Source organism: Diuraphis noxia, unplaced genomic scaffold (assembly GCF_037042655.1).
Source record: "Diuraphis noxia isolate RWA-SAM2 unplaced genomic scaffold, SU_Dnox_SAM2 contig0001, whole genome shotgun sequence".
NCBI lineage: Eukaryota > Metazoa > Arthropoda > Insecta > Hemiptera > Aphididae > Diuraphis > Diuraphis noxia.
The window spans coordinates 95,366,425-95,392,668 of record NW_028301711.1 but is presented as its reverse complement, the minus strand read 5'-3'; the positions used below and the strand labels follow the sequence as shown (position 1 = coordinate 95,392,668).

Here is a 26,244-nt window from a genome sequence, read left to right as displayed (position 1 = left end):
ACTATCAGTATCTACTAGCTCTTGCGATGCATTTTTTACAGATGTCCAATTTTTATTAAAACTCTGACATTCATCATTTCTATCAGACCATATAGTTACTGAAAGTCCTTTTAGAGTTGATTCAGCATGTTAGTTTAGTATCTGCCAGCGGTGAGTTGATGATGAAAAAAAACATATAAATTTTTTACAAATAAAAAATAATTATTTGCCACACTACAACAACCAGCTGCACACAATCCAATGAGTGAGCAGAACATGTAACAAAATCAGCAAGTGGTACTACTAACTTAAATCTTAATTCAAGTTTGAACTCCTGAATAAGCACCAGACATATTTACGGCATTATCATATGTTGAACTCTAAGAAATTTAATATTAATATTATGCTTATTAAATGTAGAAAAAATATTGGTTCAGCTTTGTGTCCAGCATTTTCCTTAATTTAATATATGTTTTGATAAAAAGGGAGTAAAGGTGCGATTCCTAAGGAAGCGTCTAGTGACGTGCGACCGGTGCGGCTGACGCGGCTCGATTCTATTTTTGGTCGCGCTGGGACTTCTTTACCTATTTTTAAAATATGTAAGCGATTCCTCACATCGCCGCGCGGCGCATGCGTCTGTAGACGCGCGACTGACGACCGCTCCGTAGGTTGTCAAAACGCTCGAGACACGCGATCAAGCATCGTTGAGTACATATAATTTTGTTGTTGTTTAATATATTTTTTTGTAAAATGTTTTCAAAAGTGACTTTTACATTTGGAGAGGATTCTCTGCTGGAGTGCTGGCTGATTATGTTAGCAAACATCCATGTCTGTATGATTACAACATAATGCGTATAAAGACATACACATAAAAGAAAATGTATGAAAAGAAATATCCACGCGTTTAAAGAAAAGTGGTAAGTATATTTATTTACATTTAATTATTATAATAATTAGATTGTAATATTATATTTTACTAATTAAATAAATTTTGAAAATGATATATATTATAATATTAATAATGAAGTATAGTATAATTTAGTGTTAACTTCTGAAATAAACGGGGCGATAAATGTATTGATTTTACGTTGATGTTTTTTAAATTTTTTTTTTGTGCCTTTCATTAATCTTTTGCAGCGCTTGAAATCGAAATTAAAATTTTTGATATTGATTTCAATTTTAGACATTTTCAATTTTGTATTGATTTTACAATGTTGTGTTTTTTTTATTATTTTTTTTTTTTTGTGTCTGTGTACACGAGAACTTGTTGAAATAACCCGAGTAGCATTTATGGTTTACACAGCGTTTAAAATATTTAGTTCTGATGGTTTAAAACACGGTGTAAATCTTGTTCAGTGAACGGTTTTTTCTGATTTTGAATACCGATTTTTTGTATAGGCTAAACCGTGTATTCAGAGTGTATTTGTCAGTGTAATAACCGTGCAACTACCCATTTGGGTTTTTATTTGAACTGTGCCTTTGTGTAATAACGGTGTAATTCCTTGTGTAATAACGGTTTAATTTGTTTGAATTTACGGTTCATACATTGTTTATCAGCTAGTGTTATAACAGTTCAATGTTTAATACTGTAACCGTATATACGAGTATATATATATTATATATATTATATACATAGAAATATATTTAGTATGTACAAATTATACTATTATAATTATTATTATACATATATAACGCATGTCTTAAGATTATAATGTATAAGTAATTAATATTCCATATCCTCTCTACAGTTAAACGTCTCAAAAGCAAACACCTCTCGATTGCCAATTTTTTTTAGGAACATGAATCTTCTCATTTTCTACCATTCCAAATAGCAGGCATAGGCATTTCTTACAGTTCCGTGGTCGCCCGGTATTCAGTGGTTTCACTGTATTATGGAAAAACTGTATTCAACATTTTTAACTCGTAGGTTGCCATTCCCGCCTACACAAAAACTAATTATACTTATAATTAAATAAAATCCTAGCAATGATGATGCATAATCTTGTCAATATAAATATTTTTTTTTTTGTAGCAAACAGGTTTTAATATTCGTATGATCACATTATTATACAATATGATATAGCTTGGGACGCTTGGGTTACATGTAAATATGTAATATATATTCTTAAACTTAATAAAGAAATAGACTTAACATTTTCCCTGAAAACCATAGGTTAGGTTAAATAGATTAAAAAAAAGATATGATTGTTTATAATCACAAAATTAAAAAAAATGGAAAAGAACTGTTCCGAGGACCACCAATCTCAGTTCTATGAACTAGAGCTACCTTTTGCCACAAGTTATATCAAATTTTCTGTTTTTATTTTTTATTTTAAGAATTTAATTACCAGCTTAAATTAAAAATATGTATATACTATATATATAGGAACAAATATATTTATTAAATGAATTATATATTTACATTTATTTAGTAGTTACATTCATAATAATAATACAAATCGATCATTAAATAAATATACATTTATGGTTGAAATGCAAAATGTTAAAATATGATAGTAATGCCTTTATATATGTTCTTATTATTTGTAGAAATAATAATACATAAATAAATAATAATAATAATAATTTCAGTTTACTTATAAATGCTTATTTAAGTATAATATTGTTATTTACTTAAATCAAAATACAGAATGTAAAAAATAATAGTATAATAAAGCTTATTGATATACCTTGAGTACAGCAGAATTTTTCTTTTTTCATACATTGCAAGTACCTATTTAATATTTATATTATATACCTATAATACTAGAAATATACTAGATTAGAAAAAACAGAAATTTATATTAATTCTTTCATAGATACTTTTTAGTTATATATCTATACTGCAGTTATATTTTTAGAAATAAAGCCAGAATGTCTGATGTAGTTGTCGGTTACATTGTGAAATGTTATTTCTTTTTGAGGATCTGTTCGAAAACCAGATAAAGCATCTATAACAAATAACAAAAACAATATTGTAAATGTTATATTCATCCTTTTTAATCATTATAAAGCATATAAATACTCACCATAAATGATAGAAAATAATTTTAATTTAATAAAACTGCGTTTGGTTTTCCCTTTATAACTGAAGGAGGACAGAACTTCATAGACGAAACATGTATCTATTGCATGCCTTATTGCTGCACTAAAAGAGCTTATATTCCCAACTTTCATATAAATATAAGATTTCTGTAATTTAAAAAAATTTGTACCATAATTTTATATATATTTATATATATTAGAGTGTAATTTCATGAATATATTTGAAAATTAGTATTTTTTCCAGATTAATAAAATATAATCGTATTATTATTTATTATACGTTACATGTAATATATTTATATATATATATATGATATATATATATATATATATATATATATATATATATATATATATATATATATATAATATATATATATATATGATATAATATATTGTATCATATAAGAGCTAAAATAAGCTATAATATCAATGTTGGTACATATTTATTGAATACTTTTGATTTTAAATATAAGTAATAATATATTTCATATAGTAAATACAATTTAAAAAACATATGATTCAATACAAGAACTCACTAATTCTTCTTGGTGTTTTAACCCATCACTGTCATCTGATAAAATAGATTCAATTAAATCAACTTCTTCTATGGATTTCGCTGGTAATAAGTTGATGAAAGCACTGGGCAATGTAGGAATAGGTAAAGCTAATGATTTCATTCTTGAGTCAGACTTCATGATCACTTGTACCTTTTGGTCCATGTTCTTTATAGCATTAACTATTTTGTCACAGGTACTACAGTTGTTTTATTAATTGAATATCTCAATTTTTTTATCAAAAAAGTATAATATTTTTATTCAATTATTTGTTTTTATTTTTTCTATCCAATTATTATATTTGACAATGTAGTTTTTCATGGTTCCTATACACATTTACCAGTGTTAAGAACCCCTGAATGGTACATATTTTAGTTTTATATATCTATATATGTTATTAACATATATTAACACATATTTTATTACAACGATAACACAGAGTGTGTGTCGTACGACGTTGCTACCGTGGGAACCGCTGAATAAGGGTTTTCTTTATGTGAGACGGAGCACCGTCACGACAACACACAGGGGAGTCAGTGAGTCGTAGAATAACCAGTGTCCGATTAACAATTTGTAGCTATACTTAAGATTTTTACTACCAATTTTAATAAAAATACATTCATTATTTTAATCTTCAATTGGTGCGTACATTTTATTTTGTGTTGTGTGTAAAATCCATAACACCAGAAACTAATGATTAAAATATTTAATATATATTTATTTATCAAGATTCATTGGAGAATATAAATATAATGCATATAAATTATAAATAATAATAATGAAAATTAATATAAATAATTAATATAAATGCATTCAGCATTTCAGAATATCAGTATTAGTCATTGAATATTTTAAATCTCAACATATGAATTGCTAATAAAATTTTGGAGAATTTTGAGTAACTAACACAATACATCAAATGTTTAAATAAATATATTTTATAATTTTAATTTTAGTTTTGTTTTTAAGTTAAATACTAGTTAAATACTAATTTACTTAATTTTGATAATTTGTAATACATTTTTATGTATGGACTGGTTTAAATTTATATAATTTATATTATATCATAACTATTATTTATGGACCTGTTTTCGATGACATTGAGCAAAAATGGCTAAGGAGGTTAAATGAGGATGTGAAGAATCTATATTCAAAAGAGGACATAGTACAGTTCGTAAGGAGTTCAAGACTTGCCTCGAGTGGGCATGCGTGGAGAGCTGATGGGTCCCTCATAAAGATGGTTATGGTGAATCAAATATATCTGAAAAGACCTAGGGGACGCCCAAGGCAAAGATGGCTAGATGCAGTTAGAAGAGATATAGAGGAGTTGAAGCCGAACTGGAATGGAAACTTAGATTTAGCCTATGCAAGAGATGTATGGGGAGAACTGGTTTTAGAAGCAAAGAGCCTAATAAATGGCTCGTAAAAGCTAAAAAAAAAAATATCACAACTAGATATTATATGAATTTTAATTTTATTTATTATGTAACACGATGCAAACGATTAATATGATATCATATCATACTTTTAAAATAAAATATGATCTAATGATGATATTAAAGTAAATAAGTTCTGCCGCGCGTCTGCTGCGGCTGAGATTTGTAGTTTGAAACTATGAAAGGAATACCTATTCAGTCACGCGGCAAAAATTCAAAACGCGCCGCATCAGCCGGGCTGGTCGCGCGTTACTCGACGCTTCCTTAGGAACTGCACCTTAAGCAATAAGTTTTATAGCCATTATTTTTACCAGGAGATTCAAAACTGTCATCTCCGCCTCTGAATGATAATCCATGACTAGATAATGATTTAACAACAAAACAAACAAATTGAGCATATTAATCCAGTAATTAATCTCAGTTCGAAGTTTACATGTAAGTTAAAAGTCTACTTTCCAAAATCTGATGAACGATGCTTCATTTTAAATGTATAGGTTTTATGCATGGTTGAACTTTTATAAGTATTAATTTTATTTGAACGTTTCCAGTTTGAAAATCCCTTTCGTGAAAAATTGGAAGTATTTCCAAACAAATAACATGGGATGTAGTATATTTTATCATTACTAACTGAGTAACAAAGTTTCACATATTTTACCATTAATTAATGTTGTTTTAAATAAATCTTTACTTAAGTACCTATTATGAGGTCTAAATTGTCCTTTACGTATATACTGGTATTGCGTTTTAGATTGTGAAAAATCACATTCAAGTTCTGATTAAATCCATTTCTACAAATAAAATCTCTGGTTACCTTATTTGATATCCATAAAGCAGGATCATCACTAAAAAAAATTTTCAAAAAGAATGATTTTAAACGTAATATTCTAAATGAAATTGGTACCTATTTTGTTATGCAAATATTATTCATTTTTTTATTAATAATATTAGTTACAATTCTCAATTTAATTAATTATTCTGGCATGTATTCTTCCATTGTACGTTTACCATATTTAAAAATATATAAATATATTTTTTTTATGATTAGCTTGATTATTAATTTTATCAACAGAGTTTAAATGAAACGATTATAAAACCAATGATTTTAAATGAAGACATTTCTTGTGATGAAGATGCTCATTTAAATGTACCTGAAATTATAATACAATATTTATCAGGATGCTAAAAATGTTAAATTACCAGGCACAATGTGGGGTTTCCATGGTGTACTACAATTAATTTTTACACGTGTTGAAGATATTTTAATAGATAAATGTCTTAAAGTTATTTCTTCTACTAAAGCAAAGGTATAATAAATAAATACTTGAAGAATTATTAAAACTAATTTATTAATTAATCACATTATTACTTAGGTATTTATTAGAGGTAAAGATACAAACAATGAATATTATTTTAATACTCATAGTGATGTAGAGAAATTACTTATAAATATTGAAAAAACAAAAATATGTCCTGGATACAATTCAATTAAGTCGGTTCATTGGTCTCCTATATGTCTTCTTTACATCGAAGGGAGGAAAGTCCGATGCCGATATGGTTCAAATCTCAAAAAAAATGTTACTAAAAACAAAGATATATTTTTAACAAAACTTTCAACGATGAAGTTAACTTATAGAAGAACTCAACAAGCACGTAGACTTTCTCATAAGGTTCACATTTTGTAAAATATAATATGTAATAATTAGGTTTTATAATTAGAAAAATACATCTTATGCATATTATTTAATAGGTGAAAATAATGAAATCGAGTATTCTAAGTTTAAAAAATGAATTTTCAAAATTAAAAGAAGAGACAGTTGACAATATGATTAAAACAATGCCACGAAAACAACAACAAGTAATAAAAATAATGTGTTTTAAAGCATGTTTAGCTCAATCCAAGCATGGAATAAGATATACACATAATTGGGTATATGAATGTATATTAATGAAAATAAAGAGTCCAGCACTTTATCATAAAATGTGTACAGAAAAAATTTTACCACTTTCCACACCTAACACACTACGGCATTACATAGAGAAATTAAAGCCAGCATATGGATTCCAACAAAGTATGTTCCAAATGTTAGAAGAGAAAGCTTCAAAAATTCCAGCAGTTGAACGCCATGGTAATCATTGCTAAAACAAATGTAAAGTACTTTTTATTTACATTTAATTAATGATGATTTTTAGGATGTTTACTTTTAGACGAAATGTCTCTTTCTCCTTCTGTTAATTTCAATAAATCAACTTTATGTGTCGATGGACTGGTTGATCTTGGCATATATACTCCTGAACACCAAAAAAACGAAATGGGTTACTATGCCTTGGTATTTATGTATCAGCCATATCAAGGGGCATGGATACAAACAATCGGAGCGTTTTTGAGTAAAGGGGCTGCTCCAAATAAAGTTCTTGAAAAACTTATAGTTGAAGCGATATTATTATTAGAAAAATCTGGATTTCAAGTGCATAATGTTGTTACTGATGGTGGCCCATGTGGAATTTGTTAGGTATTACCAACACAAATGTTTTCTGTCAACATCCATCAGATCCTGAAAGAAAACTGTGGCTTACATCAGATTTTACACACTTGGTTAAAACAATGTGGACAAGAGTCTTAAAAAACAAAACACTTGTGGTAAAAAATGATATTTTTTAAAATCATTTTAACATATTGACGTCAAACGGCAATTACAAGTAACATAATATATAATTGTATATTTCATATTAGTATGTATATATATATATTAAGTACATTGTATACATTTTATTTAGACACCTGATGGATTAGTACAATTTGATCATTGGAAGTATTTAGTTGAACACGATGAGTTAAAATATATAAAATTATGTTATACATTAACAAATGATCATCTGTATCCACAGCATTTTCAAAAGATGAATGTTAAAATGGCTATGGTAGTAAGTAACATTTATAAAAAGACTGAGATAGTTAAGAGAATATTTTGGCTGGTGAAGTTAAAGTAACTTATTATTATTATTAATTAAATTAAGGAAGTTAAAATGGGAACAGCTAAATAGCTAAATGTTAAAGAATTTGAAAATGATTAATTATGTAACTTGTTGTGTATAGCTTTCCGTGATTGAAGTCTTAGCATTTAAATTATAATATTATAATACACACCTATATATTTTATTTTATAAATAAGTTTTTCAGTAAAACAGTAGCTGATTGCATGGAAAAGTTGATGAATAGAGGTGAAACAAAATTTATGAATTGTAGACCAACAATAAATTTTATCAGAAAAATTAATAGTTTGGTTGATGCTATGAATTCAAACACAGAAAAATATGGTCTGCAAGCTGACCCAAAATCACATAGCAATAAAGTATGTTTTTAACTTTGTGTCAACGGTAAAATAAATTAATACGTTCACTTTGTAGGTTCTCAGGGATTTCATTGATTACCTGGAAGCATGGGAACTAAAAAGCCAAGATAAAAGATTCCGTTTTACAAGCCAGAATGAAAGAGGACTAATTGTTACTATAAAGAGTACATTAGAACTAATAGATTATCTTAGTGAAAAAGTGGGCTATGAATATCTTATGACAAAAAGAATTAATCAAGACACTTCTTGATATTCAAATAAATAATAGTGAAGATATTCAGAAAAAAACAGATCTAGAATTCAAATTGGACTATATATTAGACAATGGAGGCTTTGAAATATTAAGTGATCAGTTTAAATTTGGATAATATTTAAATTGGTGTGTATAGTTTAGCTATTAAAAAAATTGTTTTCGTTGAATAAATATAAATAATAAATTTATTTTATTTGTAGACATTTTTTTTTAAAGAACATAATATTAAGATATTCTAGAGAACAAATGCTTTGTGTGTTTTAGAATTTTTTTCATGTTGTTTGATTCACACTAAGATTAGTAACAATGGAAATTAGTTGTAATATAGTATAGGTAACATAAATTAATAATATCTACCCTGTTTTTAGGAGTACAACAAATAAGCACCGTTCATATTGTTGCCAGTGAAATAATTGAGAATATTAGGTAGGTATTTTATACATGCATATGTTATATATGTCTTATATTCTATATTTCTATGATAGTTTATATTATTGTTACTATTTTTTTTATATACAAGTTATATTTACTTAGAATGAAGAAAATAATGTTTATTGATTATTTTGTTAGTTCAAGGCTGAACAAGCAATGAATTTATTGATTCATTAAAAAGTGTGAATGTACCACTTACTGATCAATCTTTAGTAATGTTCGATCCTTTAGATCATTCGAACGTGCCACCGATCGGCAACCACTGTCTGAAGCCGTATTGTTAGTCAGACTGTCGTGGATGCCTGGATCAGCATACGCGAGGTTGGCAAAACTGCGTTGGCCGTCGCCGAGCCAGGGCCTGGACACTGATAAAAATTAACACGGTAAACAAGGTGGATTGATAAGGTGTAAACACTTCCACCCGCCCATCTTAGATAAAGTGATCGAAAACTTTACTCCAGTTAAATATGCCGCTAGGTTCGCTGCTTACCCTATAGAGGATAAGAAATTTTAATATTTATATGTGATTTAAATTATTAAGGTTTTCAACTTTTTTTTGTAGAAATGCGTAATAGTATGTTATACCTATAATGTATGAGTTATGATATATTTAATAATACATATAAATATATAATATAATAATGTAAAATAGCTATTTTTGTATTCATAAATTATATAATATAATTAAGATGTGTCCAAATTTTGTGGCTTGAAGTAACTACCTACTCGTTATTACACTATGGATATAGGTATAAAATTAGGAAATTATATATTTTATACATGTTTATACTAATCTAGAATTTTTTTTCAAACGTTTTTCGTTTTTTTTTTTTGGTCTGACACTTTGTTGTTATGTTTTTTGCAGGCAAAAATCATTCTTGTATTTAGTTATAATTTTACGATGTATTTAGTTAATTCATATTCATGATCTGTACAACCAACTTTAGATCCAATGCCTTGAAAAATTACTCCATCCATAACTATATACATTAAAAAATGAAAAAAGAAATACATACATATTTATGATATAGGTAAGTATAAACATCTTAAATTATTAAAAATTATAAGTATTAACCATATTCTAGAATATTTTTATTTATCTGATTGTTATTCAGAACATTGATTATGGCTGTTTCCAAGTTATAAACAAGTTTCATTAAGCTATCTGTTGGTGTAAACAAGTGACCTTCACTTCTGAGGTTAACAAATCGCTCATTGTCAGCTAAAGAATTTATTTTCTTTGAAACTATTGAATCAAAGCAAGCTGAAATTTTTTGGAAATGAATCTTTTTTGCATTTCGTGCAATATAGCCAACAAAATAGGTTAGAGCACTTGAATCAATACTTAATTTATCTACATTTTCGCAATATAAGTGATCACTTAATATTTCAAAGCCTCCATTGTCTAATAAATAGTCCAATTTGAATTCTAGATCTGCTTTTTTCTGAATATCTTCACTATTATTTATTTGAATATCAAGAAGTGTCTTGATTAATTCTTTTTGTCATAAGATATTCATAGCCCACTTTTTCACTAAGATAATCTATTAGTTATAATGTACTCTTTATAGCAGGGATGGGCAACTCAAAGTAACTAGCGGGCCACTTTTAAATACTTTAAAATCTAGCGGGCCGCAGGAGAAAGCAAAAAAAAATTAAAATTTTATTTTTTATTTTTATTTATTTATATTTACAATTATTATTTAATGTGATACTTGAGGATGAGGTTTTTCAATAGACAATTTAGTAAAATCCACTTCTATTTCTGTAGCGCGGGCCAGATAAAAAAGGTACGCGGGCCGCAAGGTAACCTAACCTAACCTTGCCCATCCCTGCTTTATAGTAACAATTAGTCCTCTTTCACTCTGGCTTGTAAAACGGAATCTTTTATCTTGGCTTTTTAGTTCCCATGCTTCCAGGTAATCAATGAAATCCCTGAGAACCTACAAAGTGAACGTATTAATTTATTTTACCGTTGACACAAAGTTAAAAACATACTTTATTGCTATGTGATTTTGGGTCAGCTTGCAGACCATATTTTTCTGTGTTTGAATTCATTGCATCAACCAAAATATTAATTTTTCTGATAAAATTTATTGTTGGTCTACAATTCATAAATTTTGTTTCACCTCTATTCGTCAACTTTTCCATGCAATCAGCTACTGATTTTTAAAAAAAATAAATTTTTTATTAGTTTTAAGTCATTTAAAACTGAGCCTCATAGGCGTAACCAGACCCTAAAGTTAGGGGGGCTTTATCCCTAGAATATTATATTAGGTAAATTAATTCATGGATTCATTTAAAAAATATCAAAAATACCTTTTTTTCGACATGGCTAAGTAGTAAGTATAGCTGGTTACCACTACAGTACCACCAAGCGAGAAAAACAACAAACGCATAAAATGTAAATCCGTGACGAACATTAATTATTTAAACAACGAAACTATACAGGGTGAATCTTTTATCATAGAACACTCATTATTTCAAAAAGTATTGACATTTTTCCAATATTTTTGTTTTATACATTTTTGTTAAGGTTTAATATTTTCACACTTATATTTATCAGGTAAACCACTATCAACTTTTGATTTTTAAATGGGAACCCATGGTAAAAATTTTATAAATTAATAAAGCTAAATAGCTAAATAAATATTTTTTAAGAATTTTCACGTCCAAATTTTAATTTTTCGTTAATCCGTTGGTGAGATATAGCTGCTCAAAGTTGAGTGGTTTGGGTAGGTGTTTGTGTGTAAATCTGCTATACCTAATCAGTAGATAGCGCAGAAATTAGGATTTGTATGCCTCGGCGTAAAACCCTTTACAAATCTAGTCACCAAGTACACTGCACAGTAAACTAAAGCTAGCCCCAAATGTATTCTATTACACCCATTTGTCAGGGTGTCATACAGTTCGCCCCACTGAAGGCGATTGCGGCACTGGTCATGATAATACTAAATACTTATCAAATATAAAGACTAGAAGTTGAAAGTAATAAAAATCGATATCGCCTAAACCCATGGCATAAAGTGATATTATTGTAGTAATACATCAAGTACATACTCGCTAGTAGCTACAATAACTGATGGTTATGATGTCATATTATAAATTATAAGTAATTGGACCATTACTGTCACTGATCGGATAATCACGTGTAATCTCCTTTGCCCACGATTAAACGGCCTACATACCTATTTAAGATTAGGTAAAAGATAATAATTTTAATTTTTAATCAGTCATTATTTAGTATTGTTTTGTGCACGATAAAAGGTAATATCTACCATAGACAAGAATACCTATGAGGTGTTCGCGCCTAGTAATTAGCGATACGATATCGTTACCGTGGCGCCGCGACGACGACCGTCCTTTCCTTATCATATTCTCTCGGTTTCACCGATACCTCTCATTATTTAAATGTGTATTATTCTTATGTTAGTATTCATTATACTTATCAATATTCTTTATCCGTTATTATTGTATATCCGCTGTCTTTGGGCATGATTATCATTTTGTGTAATCATATCTTGTTTTCTCTGTTTACTTTATACGGCCAACGCCCTTGTTTTTGTTTTTATTATCTTTTTTTTTCGTATGCTGGGTCTCTGTCGTGTATCTACGTCTACAAAAAAAGGTTGTCTCGCTCTTGTGCTTTTTTTTTTTATCCGCTATTAAAGCAATCTTTATATTATTATGTGTTGTTCACCACAACAGTGAACACCAAATCTATATTATACTTCTTTTATGTATTACTGCACTGTGCGCCTGGTTGCTCACTGTTAGTATTGTTATTAAACTTTGTGTCGCTGTACAACCATCCATTCAATAAACCACGACATCGTACAAAACTTGAACGCGTAAGTCATTATTATTATTATCATACACATCGTAACGAACGAGTCGTCCGCGTAAGTCCGCCAGCAACGTGCCAATGGACGTTGTGTGAGAGGCCGCCCAGGTCTTCGAGAGTCAGTTTCCCGAGCGGCGTCGTCTGCAGCGTATCACCGTCTCCTGACTTCCGTAGTAATTAAATTAGTTTCTAAGTATTGGCCTTATATTGTGAGCGCTGGGATTATTGCACCAAACAAGAATCAATCCCAGAGACCCCTCTCCATAATTAAACTGCATCATCCTAATTCCAAAGTTCGGTCTGTCCCATTTCCCATCCTCGTCGTCGTCGTGCAACTATAATTGCCTATCTGGAAATAATAAGGCGTAGGCAACTTCGGTTGCTTACTTGCTAGTAGTAGGCACCTTTGCAAAAAGCATAAATAGAGACAATCTCGTCTCGGTTGTTAACGAGTGGTCCTTCGGGTAGCCCCTTAATGATGGGCGTGAACATGAGGTATCTACCTCATCTAAAAATATAATAAAAATAATATAATCTAAAAACTTGGCTGTCAATTATCATCAGAACACAATGTCGCCAGTATATGTATTTAAAAAATACAGTAAAAATAGTAACAGTCACACTGTTAATTTATGACTGAGGTAAGAAAAATCAAAGACGTTTGTGACTGTTCGTTACCGGCTATTATCGAGCATTGGCCGGACAACTATAAATAAAATGTGGTGTTCACGGAATTGAGATACGTTCGTAATAATAACAAGAAGGTGTATAGAGATAAATAATAATATATTGATGCTGTTAACAAAGTGGCGCTTACGCGGACGTCTCCACGGGAGCCACGCCACACAGAATGACAATAATAATGACAATAATGAATAAATAATAATAACATTGATACTAGGCAGATAGAGATATCATAAATACCGGTCGGCACATGCGCCACGGTCGGGACGGTCAGTATCGGCGGCGTTGGTGGCGGCAGCAGCTGATACGGCGGTGTTGATAATGAACGGCGCGGCGGCACTCGAACACGGCGGGTGATCGGATTACGTAATGCGTAACTTTACGTAATCGCGATACCGCAGGCGGCGTTACGCAATAAGCACGTAACGTCGAATTCGCCGGTCGCGATAATTATTAATAATTGCGGGCACAGTGACAGTACGAACAGAAAAACGACACAATAAGTATAAGTGTCACGCCACGAGATGGTCGCGGAAAAACAGGGCGACGAAGAGAACGGCCGGACACAATGGAACGCACGGACCGCTCAATGGAAAGCGTAGGACCGACTGACTTTGGCGGCGACGGATTTGCCGAGGTCAATGACCGCGCGATGCGCTGTCTCGCGACCGGTTGCCGCACGGCATAAGAATAGTGGCTGAAGGCGGCAAGTTCGAACAGTGACTGTACAAAAGTGTAAATAACATTGATATTAAACTATGGTAAATAACCTACTCGCAGATCTGCTATCAAAATTCAAACTATCGGTACAACAACAATATAATTTAAGGACTGTAACTGTTGGCGCTGCAACAGATCTTACGATATATGCAGTTGTCTGCCGCAACTTGCGCAGGTGTTAGACAGAGATAGGGTGACCAACTTATTACGTGAACAATAAAAATAACAGCTGCTTATGTCGGGAACAGATTCCCTTAATGACAATATAATAATTACAGTTGATAATATTACAATATAAAACTCATCAATAATAATATGAATAATAAAGGGCGCCCCAAAAGTATATAAAACGGTAGGTAGCATAAGTGATTACATAAGTGACATCGGGTCTTAGACTTGCATTGATTAGACCAATGACTAGCGCTAAAGCACATAAAACATAATTTTTTCTCCCGGGTCCAACGTGTACGGTCATCGACTGTCCAGGACTTAAATCAGGAACACGACTCTAATAAGTGAGGCTCTGAGCAACACGGACAAGTCTTATTCGGCGCGGCGGTAACAAATGACGTAACATGAGACGACTGTTGCCCTTTATGCCGATCTCCCACCTTGCGCAACTGATCGCCGTAAAATGGTTTTGACGCCGTGGTGCCTTTGTTGGTTCTACTCGACGAATCGCCGACGAGCTCTAATATAGACACCCGTGACTCAACAAAAGTTAGCAACTCACTCTTTGACGGGTAGTCGGATGTCACGGTTGATTCGAAAAGTATACGTGTGGATATAGGGAGCCGGCGGAAGGCTAACGCGAATAATAAAAATGAACTGAGGTCCGGAATGTTCAGCGCATTCAATAATGACACGGATTCGCTGAACTCACATAAAAAACTTGTTAACTCTAGAAGGGACTCTTGAGTGGACGACGGGACGTTCAACAATTTGTCGACTAAAGATGTCGCAACCATGCGCGGGCGATTGAACCTATTAGATAACGTTGTCCATGCTAAATCGTAGCTATCAGACGCAACCGGTATGCTCCGCACGGCTTCCGCGGCTGACCCGCGTAGACAACCGATTAGATAGTACATCTTATCGATAGGCGTTAAATTGGACCTACTATCAACCAACGCTTTAAATCTATCTCGAAAGGTAGGCCAATACTTGAAATCCCCATCAAACTTGGGCAACGGTATCTCCGGCAAACGCGAATTCGAGTTATTAATAACAGTCGGTGGTGCTAATGGTGTCGGAACATTACGAGATGTAAAATTTGAATTAATGTACGACATATCGACGGCTTCCGCGCCTTTTGGGATGAGACTATCAGCGATCGCTTTTGATTCGGTGATAAGTGCACGGACTTCGGATGGCAAACCTGACGAGTACTCGCTCGTCTTGTCGAGTTTTATTAAAAAATCTAAAACCGACTCGTCCTCCAACTTAAACTGGGACCATAACATGTCTAAATCGGTCACGGCAACTAAGAATTGAGGAACCACTTTAGGTTCACTCGAAACGCGCAACGCTAACTCGTGAACTGATCGTATACTAGCTACCGCATTTGTACGTAATATATCCGCGCGCACCCTCCCCCGTGTTAAACGCTCAACGTCTTTGGCTTCAGCCATGACAGCGATTGATATACAATTTTAAATAATAATTTAGAAAATACGGCTAACTACTGCCGAAATTAATATAACAATACACGCCGAAAATCAAACGCGCGTAAAATACGTGACCGCGTAACAAATTAAATTCAATATAGTGAACAATATTTAACTGACCTGTTACATACAAAAGTTAATCTAAGTTAACACCCAGATAAATATCTAATTAAATAAACGTCTACAACCTACGCTCACTGAACCTCTCCGGGTCCCAAAAACCACGCTCTGCTACCAAATGTTGGCGCTGCAACAGATCTTACGATATATGCAGTTGTCTGACGCAACTTGCGCAGGTGTTAAGGTACGGTTTCCAAGCTGCGACTGGCCGCAACGATCAGCCGCAACGACTGGCCGCAGCGTATCGTCTGGTTTCCAACGTGCGACGCAGCATATCGGAAAGTTCAGTAACATACCTGAGAGAGCAGTGTTCAGACGTATTTAAATATTTATTACAATTATATTAAACCTTTATAATTAAAATTAATAACTACGTACTCAATACTACTAGAGATGGAACAAATTATTATCAATAATAACACAATTATTCAACTGTTATTGGAAGAGGAGCAAGAAGAAGATGAAATTCAAAATGCATCAAGTACTTCTAAAAGAAATTCTATTGACAAAATATACCAAACAAGAGAAACAGAAGGTTTTTTTGAAGTTTTAATTAATGGACATTTAAATCACAACAAACAAAAATTTCGAGAGTTTTTCCGTTTAAATTTTGATCAATTTTCATATTTGCTATCATTGATAAAATTTGATATTACATTACCTCCTTCAAATAGAGTAAGAAAACCAATTACACCAGACGAAAAATTAGCGGTCACTTTGAGGTAAGTAAGTTCACTTAAATGTATGAGTCTACCAAATAACAATACTTTATTATCTACTAGGTACCTAGAGCCAGATAAATGAAATAAGTGGCCCTGGGCTAATTTATTTTGGGAGGCCCTAATTTTATATAAAAAAAAGCGGGTAAGTAAGTGGATGTCGCTCTGCTGTATAGTAGTTTAAAAGTGGGTTACTGTAATGAATGGTATTAAATTTGAAATCAATGATATAATATCATTGTATACGAAAAACGATTCTGATCGGAGATGAGTTTTCAGTCTTGGATTTTTATACAATATTAATTATATTATTTTTAAAAAAAATGTAGGTACCTATAAAATAAATTCCAAATTAATCAAATTAGATTCATTATGTTACGTGGAACCTTTTTTCAAATTTTTAATCCTTAGCTATAAAAGTTAAACATTTTATAAATTTTTAACAACTGAAGAATTTGTAAATTTTCAATTAAACAAATTTTGTCAAAATTTGAACTTTAAATGGTTATAAAAAAAACGTGCCTATATATTTTTAATATTTTCTATCTGCTATTGTATTGACTTATGAGGAACCTTGTATAACATTTTCAAATTTTTGACCAAACGAATAAAATTTTCGCTCCGCTCAGAATCTAAATTTTTTTTTTTCGTGCATTAAGTATTATTTTAGTTATACAATTTATAAGTTTCAATCAATAGTAGAAATATGTGTTTTATATGCTACGACTAAATATTTTTTTAAATTTTTAAATATAAATGATCGGCGATATACTTTGATCAGTTTCATTATTATCGAATTAAATACAATAAATTCGATCATACTAAATATGAAAATACATGCAAAATAAAAATATTGTGTATTTATACCTCCCTTATTTTACGAGCTATATATTGTAAGCGTATATACAGGGTGTCCCGCGAGGATTTACCCATTGCGAATCGCAAGGTCTGCGCACGCCTATGATTGCGATATCTCCTAAGATAATAAATATATTATAAATCTGTTTTTTTTATTAACCTCACATAGACAAGGGCTACATGTATTTTATTTTTTAATTTAATATGAATGTATATGTATCTTAAAATAAATGTTGTCAAAATCATTTTTTTTAAATTGCTTAGCTATAATTGTAGAAAAGCTGCAAGCCCATAATACTTTTTTGGGGGCCCCTTTTTCGGAAGCCCTGGGCTATAGCCCGCTTACCCCCCTCCCCCCGGCTCTGTTGGTACCTAGTAATATATTTACCAGCTTCAGTCATTGTAAAATAATTTGTGGTCTTTGTCGTCGGTGTTTACCACTTCAATGTTGTCTGTTTTAAAATTTGTTTTTATAAATATTATATTATATTAAAATCTTTTAAATTTTATAGATATCTTGCGACGGGAGAATCTTATCGATCTCTATCATTTGCGTTTAGAATATCTCATTGCTATATAAGTGCCATCATCAAAATTACACTATCAGCTTTAAAAAAACATTTAACGCCAATTTTTCTTCCCGGTCCATCCACAGTGAATTTTAAAATCAAAGCAAACGAATTTTGGACAAAATGGAATTTTCCCAACTGTATTTTGGCGATTGATGGAAAACATGTCAGAATAAAATGCCCTAACAATACAGGATCCCTATTTTATAATTATAAGGAGTATTTTTCTATTGTACTTCTTGCTTTAGTTGACGCCAACTACAAGTTCATTGCCATTGACGTCGGTTCGTTCGGGAGAGAGGGTGACAGCGGAATATTTTTGAAGTCAACAATTGGTAAAAATATTCTAAATGGCACGTTTGGTTTTCCAGAAGATACACAATTACCTGGATCAGCCAAAATATTACCCCATGTTATTGTTGGGGATGAAGCTTTCAGACTTCATACAAACATAATGAAACCGTACACACGACAGTCTGCAAGATCCGACAAGTCAAAAGCTGTATTTAATTACAGATTAAGTCGGGCAAGGAGGGTAACAGAAAATGCCTTTGGATTACTCAGCCAAGTTTTCCGAGTATTATATCAACCTATACACATTGAGCCTTCAACATGCGATGACCTTATTGTTGTAATTTGCTGCTTGCATAATATGCTTAGAGATGCATTCATGGAAGAAAGTGGACGAGTATTTCAGGAATATGATTCAAGAGAACCGGCACCAGTCAACAACATATTTCCTATAGCCAGAGCAGGTGGTTATGCAAATTCAGAAGGCTTTATGGTGAGGGATCAGTTCAAGGAGTTTTTCAACAATGAAGGAGCAGTGTCGTGGCAAGAAAATAGATGAATATTAAAATAAAAGTTTTTAAATACATATAAAGAACTTATTTAATAGTATAAATGTATTTTATTTTATAGAAGCAGTATTAGCAGGTATATTAAATTAAATAATTATTAAAACTAATCAGTACAAAATTTAAATATGTCTTACCTATAAATATAATTATGTAGTGTTATTTTTCAGTATTATCATGATATAATTATTTATTTTATCAAATTTAACAATTAACACTTAATAAAAATGAATTCCTTATTGTATATTATAATATTGGTTTATTGGTGAACGTCCTGTTGAACTTGATTGAGATGGATCATCTTGGACTGAATGTTGTGACTGAAAAGGTATTTGATATTCCATCGTAGAACCATGAATAGGGTTTTGATTCAAATGCTTTTTTTCAATCTGTGGTATAGGAGAGTTAGACGGAAAGCTTGATTGAGATCTGTTATACATAAAATCAGGACTTGGCTGTTTGGGTGATAGAAAATCTCCAGAAGAGGAAGCAGATTGTTGGATGTTATTTTTTTCTAAAAGTTGAGACATTGAAAAATTGGACGATGGAGAATTTGAATGGGAAGTATCATCATAATAATCAGGCTGTGATTGAAAATGTTTGAGAATAGGAGTAGATTGAGTATGTTGAGCAAATTGTTTTTCCTCAATTTGTATAACTGAAGAATTTGATGATGAGCTAAAATATGGTATTGGTGAATTTGATAGAGACGAGTTATTACTACAAACAGAGTGAGGCTGAGTAGGTTTTGAAATTTTTATCGAGCTTGATGTTGTAGGTTCTCCTACCGAATATTTTTCTTGGAGATTTGACACTAAAGTTAAAGCTGCAATTTTTGCTTCAATAACACCTTTGGGAGGAAGATTTTTTACAGTCATTGCTATACTTTTAAAAAATATATCCACATCATCAACAGAATTTTCTCTGGCCAAAAGATACTCATTTTGAGATTGAATACTATTGATAATAGCTGTTCGGTCATTTGATCTTTTAATGAAATTTAATTTATCATGCTTTGATTTTATGCGTTTAGTAGTTTGTGGTAGTGTAGTGTCTTGTTGTTCTTGAAATTCTTCAACTGTATCATCAATACTATTGTCATCAGCCGAATAGGTAACATTGTCATTACAAACGTTTGTCACAGTACTAAAAAAAAATTAAAAAAACATTAAGTCCAGTATTACTATATGAGTGCAGTTATCATATTTGAGTTGTAAGACTTATTTTATTTGACCATTAACTTTCTATAAAGAAGTGCACTTATAATGATTTGTGTTTGATTACAAATAAGTTCAGTGATATGATTTTGTTTTTAATTATCCTTACGTGATGATAAAATAAAGAGTAATATTACTCTTAAGACGTCTTAGCTTGTAATATATTAATATAATATTGTGACATAAAAAATTATAGCATCAAGAAATGTTATTGTACTAATCAGCTGAGTTTATTGATTGGTCATTCCATAAAAATAAGTTCTTGATGTTTTTATGATTTTAAATTAATAAAATAATAAAATTTATTTTTTAATATGGTTTTATCATAAGAAATTAAGTAATATCTAATAGAATAATTAAAACAAATAATTTACTTGGTACCTAGGGGTGTTGTATAAGTGTATAACAAACAAAAATAAATTGAAAATTCTATTTTCTTTTTAATTAAAATACTAAAATAGTACACTATTTCAAGTACCCATTATTAAAAATTTAGGAGCAATAAGTTTTAGCTATGGTCAAGAATTCAAGAAACTCATTTTTATATTCAAGGTTTGGAATAAATTCCATTCAATTATTTTCAATGAATAAATTACCTATATAAAATTATAATACGAGTAAAATGTGTCAAGTATACAAAAATTTGTTTTTTTTTTGTTTAATTTTAATAGGTACCTACATTGAATAGCTTTTGTCAAACAATTGTTACCTTGTTTATGCCTTTTAAGGTTTTGTGAAAAGAAAATATTATTATAATTTGTTTACAAAAATAATTGTTTTAAGTCCATATATATCCAAATTTATTTTGTCACAAAATTATAAGTCCATATAAGTTTTTAAAAATGTCACTAAAATAAATTAATAAATGTTATATAAATTAAAGTAATATATCAAATGGAAACTAAATGTATTTTTAAGTTAATTTCAGTTTGAAAAACTAATTGTGTAAATATTACTTATGTTAAATTTAAAATAGCTCTCCTGCACAATTTAAATTTTGTGACTTACAACAAGTGTGCACCGAGCTATCAATATGCTACCACAATTTTATGATCGATCATATTCAGGGCCAAATTTAGGATTGTGGAGGCCCCAGGGCCCATATAAGGTTGACACACATATATACTTACATGCTTTAAAACTTCAAAATTGTATTACTAATATTATTATGTAGGTATGATGTTATTTTATAAATACAGATATAAAAAAGGTGGGCAAGTGGTTAGTGGGTGTCACACTGCTGTTTAAATGTATAATAGGTTTCAAGGGAGTAGCTGTAATGGATTGTGTTAAATTTAAATTCAATGATATAATATAATTTTAAATCCTAAGCTATGAAAGTTGAAGAGATTTTATAAATTTTTAACTTCAATATAATTTAAAAAAATTGTGTGTATGTATTTTTAATATTTTTTAACAAAACTAAAAAAGCACTAGAAAAAAGGTTAATAATTTTACATAGTTAATTGGTTTGCTTACTTTCTTTCATATTCAACACTATTCAAAAATACCAAACTGTCAGCCAATACCCATTTTTTTTTTGATGTAAATGGTGATCCTGTTCCCAGTTTTTTTTTATTTCTCATATATGTGTCACGAATGTTTCGCCATCGTTTTTTACAATCATCAGCTAAAATAGACAAAAAAAGTTTTAGAAATACTAGCAAAATACTCAATAGTGTCTTTAGATAAAGCAACAGGAATTAAAAATTTTAATTCATATTTTATTCTTATAATTTAGGTAGGTATATTATTTGATATATATTATATATATATATTAATTATAAAACATGCATATTATTTTTCATTTCCTTTCTAAATTATTGAACTATATAAAATTTTGTAATATACAAATAAAATAAAATTGTATGTGTATACTGTACATATATGTTTAATTACCTATTATAATGAATCGTACATTGATTCAACAGTAAAAATATTGTATTTTAATTTGCACAAAGCCCAAAAAACGTGTTTAGCTCTAAATATTGTTTAATGTTTTCAAAATATAACAAAATAAATACTTAAAAAAAATCTTAAGTAGATAATTGAATAACATACTTGTTCTTCCAACAATACTAGAGATGCTGTTCCAAATAGCATCTTTGAAATTAACATCTCTGTGTTTTTCGAGAGAGCTATCATACAGAACACGATTTTTTCCTACTTCTTCAATTAATTTCTCATCTTCTGTGGCTGTAAATACTGTTTTCGACATAATAAAGCTTACGGTTTTAAAATTTAAGCACAGTACAATAAACAAACATAATTTAATTATTTAAACACGCGGGAAAAAACACTGACACGCAGTGCGACTCACGCTGATACTGCTTCACCGACCAGTTCAATTGTCGGCCGCAACGACTATTTCTGAAACGCATACGTCGATCGCGTGTTGGAAACCACGCTCGCAATTATAAATAGCACCAGTCGGACTGCGTGAGTCGTTGCGGCCAGTCGCAACGACCAGTCGCAGCTTGGAAACCGTACCTTTAGACAGAGATAGGGTGACCAACTTATTACGTGAACAATAAAAATAACAGCTGCTTATGTCGGGAACAGATTCCCTTAATGACAATATAATAATTACAGTTGATAATATTACAATATAAAACTCATCAATAATAATATGAATAATAAAGGGCGCCCCAAAAGTATATAAAACGGTAGGTAGCACAACTAAATAACTATGTCGGCTAACAAACCGAACAATAATTCTATACTGTAAATAATAATAATACAAAATGACAACAGTAATAAAATAAATAATATGAATAAATGATAACAATGAAATACAGTTTATAATGATATCACCTGATTTCGGTGAGCGTGTCGCTTACACGTGGTCGACCTCAACAGCCCGGCTTCTGAATGCTACTGGAAGAGCTGACTGCCGATGATGATTGACGGCGATCCGGAACGGGGAGAACGCCTTCTTAGCTTCGCAAGTGCTTTGGACAAATATGCAATCAGGTCTCGACCTCGCACACAACACACGAAGTGTACAAAATTGTTTGCAACAGCCGACAAGTCAAAATTGACATACGCAACCACGTGGGTGCCACAGCTACTTGGACATGCGCGTATAGTCCAGCACTAAGTTCAACGATGAACTATGTAATAGCGCAAAAAGGACACGACGCGTTCGATATACACACGTAAGTACAATAATGCGTCTCAACACAATGAAATATCGTGTACTAAAGGCAGAACTGCCACGATCACAAACTGCGACGTGCAACTCGGGCCAAAAATGGCGACACGACGATCACGTCACACAGAGCCGCCTTCACACGGGAAAAGTCGGCGAAAAAGTGTCGTTGCCGCGGACAATGGTCAATTGTCGATACGCGACGGCGGCGACGATAGCCCACGCGATAAAGTCGTATCACGGCGTCGGGGCAAAAGGGCACGAGACTATTGTTGGAGTGTGGCCGATAACGCATACACTCGGTCCGGATTGAACAGTAACTGTTAGTCTGCTACGCTGAATCGCATTTGATACTCTGCAGTTGATAATTTGTACTTCATAAACTATACTACCATAGTGTTTTATAATGTTTATAGTGTCTATACTCCATACTAATCATCATATTTACAAGTTATAGTTGACATATCACTCCATGTAACAATGTCTGGATATGGATACTAGATAAACCAACATATTACAAATATTTTACATACTATTATTAACAGGTTGATTTAACATTATAATAGATATGTTAGGTCTGAACTAATTTAATAGTTTGTAGGTAAATAAATAAATTTTTTTTTAATTTACAAAATTTCAATTTAATACATATTATACAATCAAAAATAAATGTTAGTTAAATATAATTAATTCCTCTTAAGGCAAATCAATGTTGTGACACAATGGTGACGGGGCACCAAAAACACACCGCGACACAGGTAATCTATATAATACTTAAATATTATGACCATATAGATGTTTTTCCGATCATATTATAGTATAATACAGAGGTTCCCAAACTTTTCATACTCGTGGCGCCCTTTTAGAACTGAAGTTTTCTCATCGCACCCTTAATAAAATGTACGACCTTTTTTTTATCGTAAAATATCGTTGTTTATTTTTAAACCAGATAATATAGTCGTCAGCGAGGCACAACCGCGGCTCCCCTGACAACATACCGCGGCGCACCAGGGTGCCGCGGCGCACAGTTTGGGGACCTCTGGTATAATAGTAGGTAGTACAACGCGCTGACACTCTCGATATTATTTATGACTGAATTTATAATAATGCATTTGAATAAAAATCTACCATTGTGTAGATCACTTACGTTCGCATATTTGTCTTAGTCGGTCTCGAACATTAATCGTCTGATCTCGGAACAAGTTTTAAAGAGAAACTGTGTTTGGATTAAACAAACAAAATATATTTCCACAAAAATAGTTGGATTCCTATTCCACTATTAACAGTTACAGCTCCTATTTATTATAATAACGGTATATAGGTGATAAATGAATTTCTATGCATTTGTATTTTTTTTTTTCTAGAATACATAGTTGACACAATGCTTTCAAAGATAAAAAATATGTTTCAAATACACGGTATGCTTATGACGAATGGGATTTTTTTTTATATTTTCTGAAGTTTTTACGTTTGAATGTATGCTTAAACGTTTTTAGGGTATTATTTATTTGTTGGACTTTTTTCTTAACCGATTTCTTGTAATATTACGAAAAGATATATAATATAAAAATACACATAATATTGTACTACAAAATCAAGGAAATCTGTTCTTTAATGAAACGATTCATAGATTTATCCTGATTTCTAAAAAATCCATGGTCAATTTTGGAGGCTATATGGTACATTTTTTTAGAGTTTTTAGTTTATAAATATATTTTTTTTAATGGATTTTTGATATTTTTAGGATATTATGTTTATGTTTATTCATTATTGTAGGTAGTCATTTCGATACGCAATACAATATATTTTCTTAATTTATACTGTTCGAATATTTTATTTTTATTTTACATATAAACGGGCTTGCGTCCAAGTAAAAAGTGTACATATAACATGATAATATAACAATTTCTCAATACGACAAATTATTAGATACAGTTTTAAATAATAATTATAAACTAAATTAATTTATATAATAATGAAGTCGGTATCCTCATTTACTATTCTCATCATGTGATTTATAGGTTCATTATACATGTAATTAGTTGAACGGAGAGGGACGTGAAATGGAATTGAGTTGTGAGTAAAACGCGTAGGCACTCTAAAATTAATTAATGAGAGAAGTGTTGGAGCGTCGATATCCGAAGAAATAAGTTTAGTGAGGAAGGAAATATTTTGAGAATATCGACGGTCAGCTAATGTGGATAGGTTGAGCTTAGATAGGACAGTGGAATAATCATCTGGAGGGCAAGGAATTTTCAAAGAGTAACTTGCATAATTGAGGAATTTCTTTTGGACACCTTCAAGTTGACGACAAAGATCAGTACAATGCGGATACCAAACCACTGAACCATATTCAAGAATTGGTCTGACGAGAGCGCAATAGCGAAAGCCGGGTTGTCCATCAGCGAATACTGAACGGTTTACTGACGGTTGAATGTCATTCAAAACCAGGGCTTCAAATATTTTGGATATGTGGCTAAGTATAGCAATAGGCCTATAGTTTTTAATCTCAGAAGTGTTATTAGATTTAGGAATAGGGATTAGTAAGCTGATCTTTTAGAACTCTGGAAAATTCCTTGGTCAAGATATGGGAGGGAGAGAGCCCAAAGTGGAAAATAAATAACATGTCTTAGGTTGTATAAAAATTCACCTGATATACCATCGGGGCCTATTAACGTGACATTGCGAAGGGAAGTTAGTTTATGGAGCACATCGCTTTGGCTAAAGCTACAGTTGTGAGGTAAATCAAATCATGGCCATGTTTTATAACATACCGGTACCGTCTA

At 31.3% G+C, this 26,244-nt stretch overlaps 1 protein-coding gene and 1 pseudogene across 1 annotated transcript; both read right to left on the bottom strand.

Moving 5' to 3' along the window:
* Positions 1-26,244, bottom strand: part of LOC149062534 (52 kDa repressor of the inhibitor of the protein kinase-like) — a 177,648-nt pseudogene that overhangs the window by 14,720 nt on the left and 136,684 nt on the right.
* On the bottom strand, positions 19,327-22,646 carry LOC149062539 (uncharacterized). Its single transcript, XM_089217810.1, has 3 exons — positions 22,369-22,646; positions 21,787-21,937; positions 19,327-20,236 (listed from the first exon to the last, which is right to left on the bottom strand). Exons 1-3 carry the CDS (start codon positions 22,523-22,525, stop codon positions 19,327-19,329), a joined length of 1,218 nt encoding a protein of 405 aa, XP_089073936.1. The 5' UTR covers positions 22,526-22,646.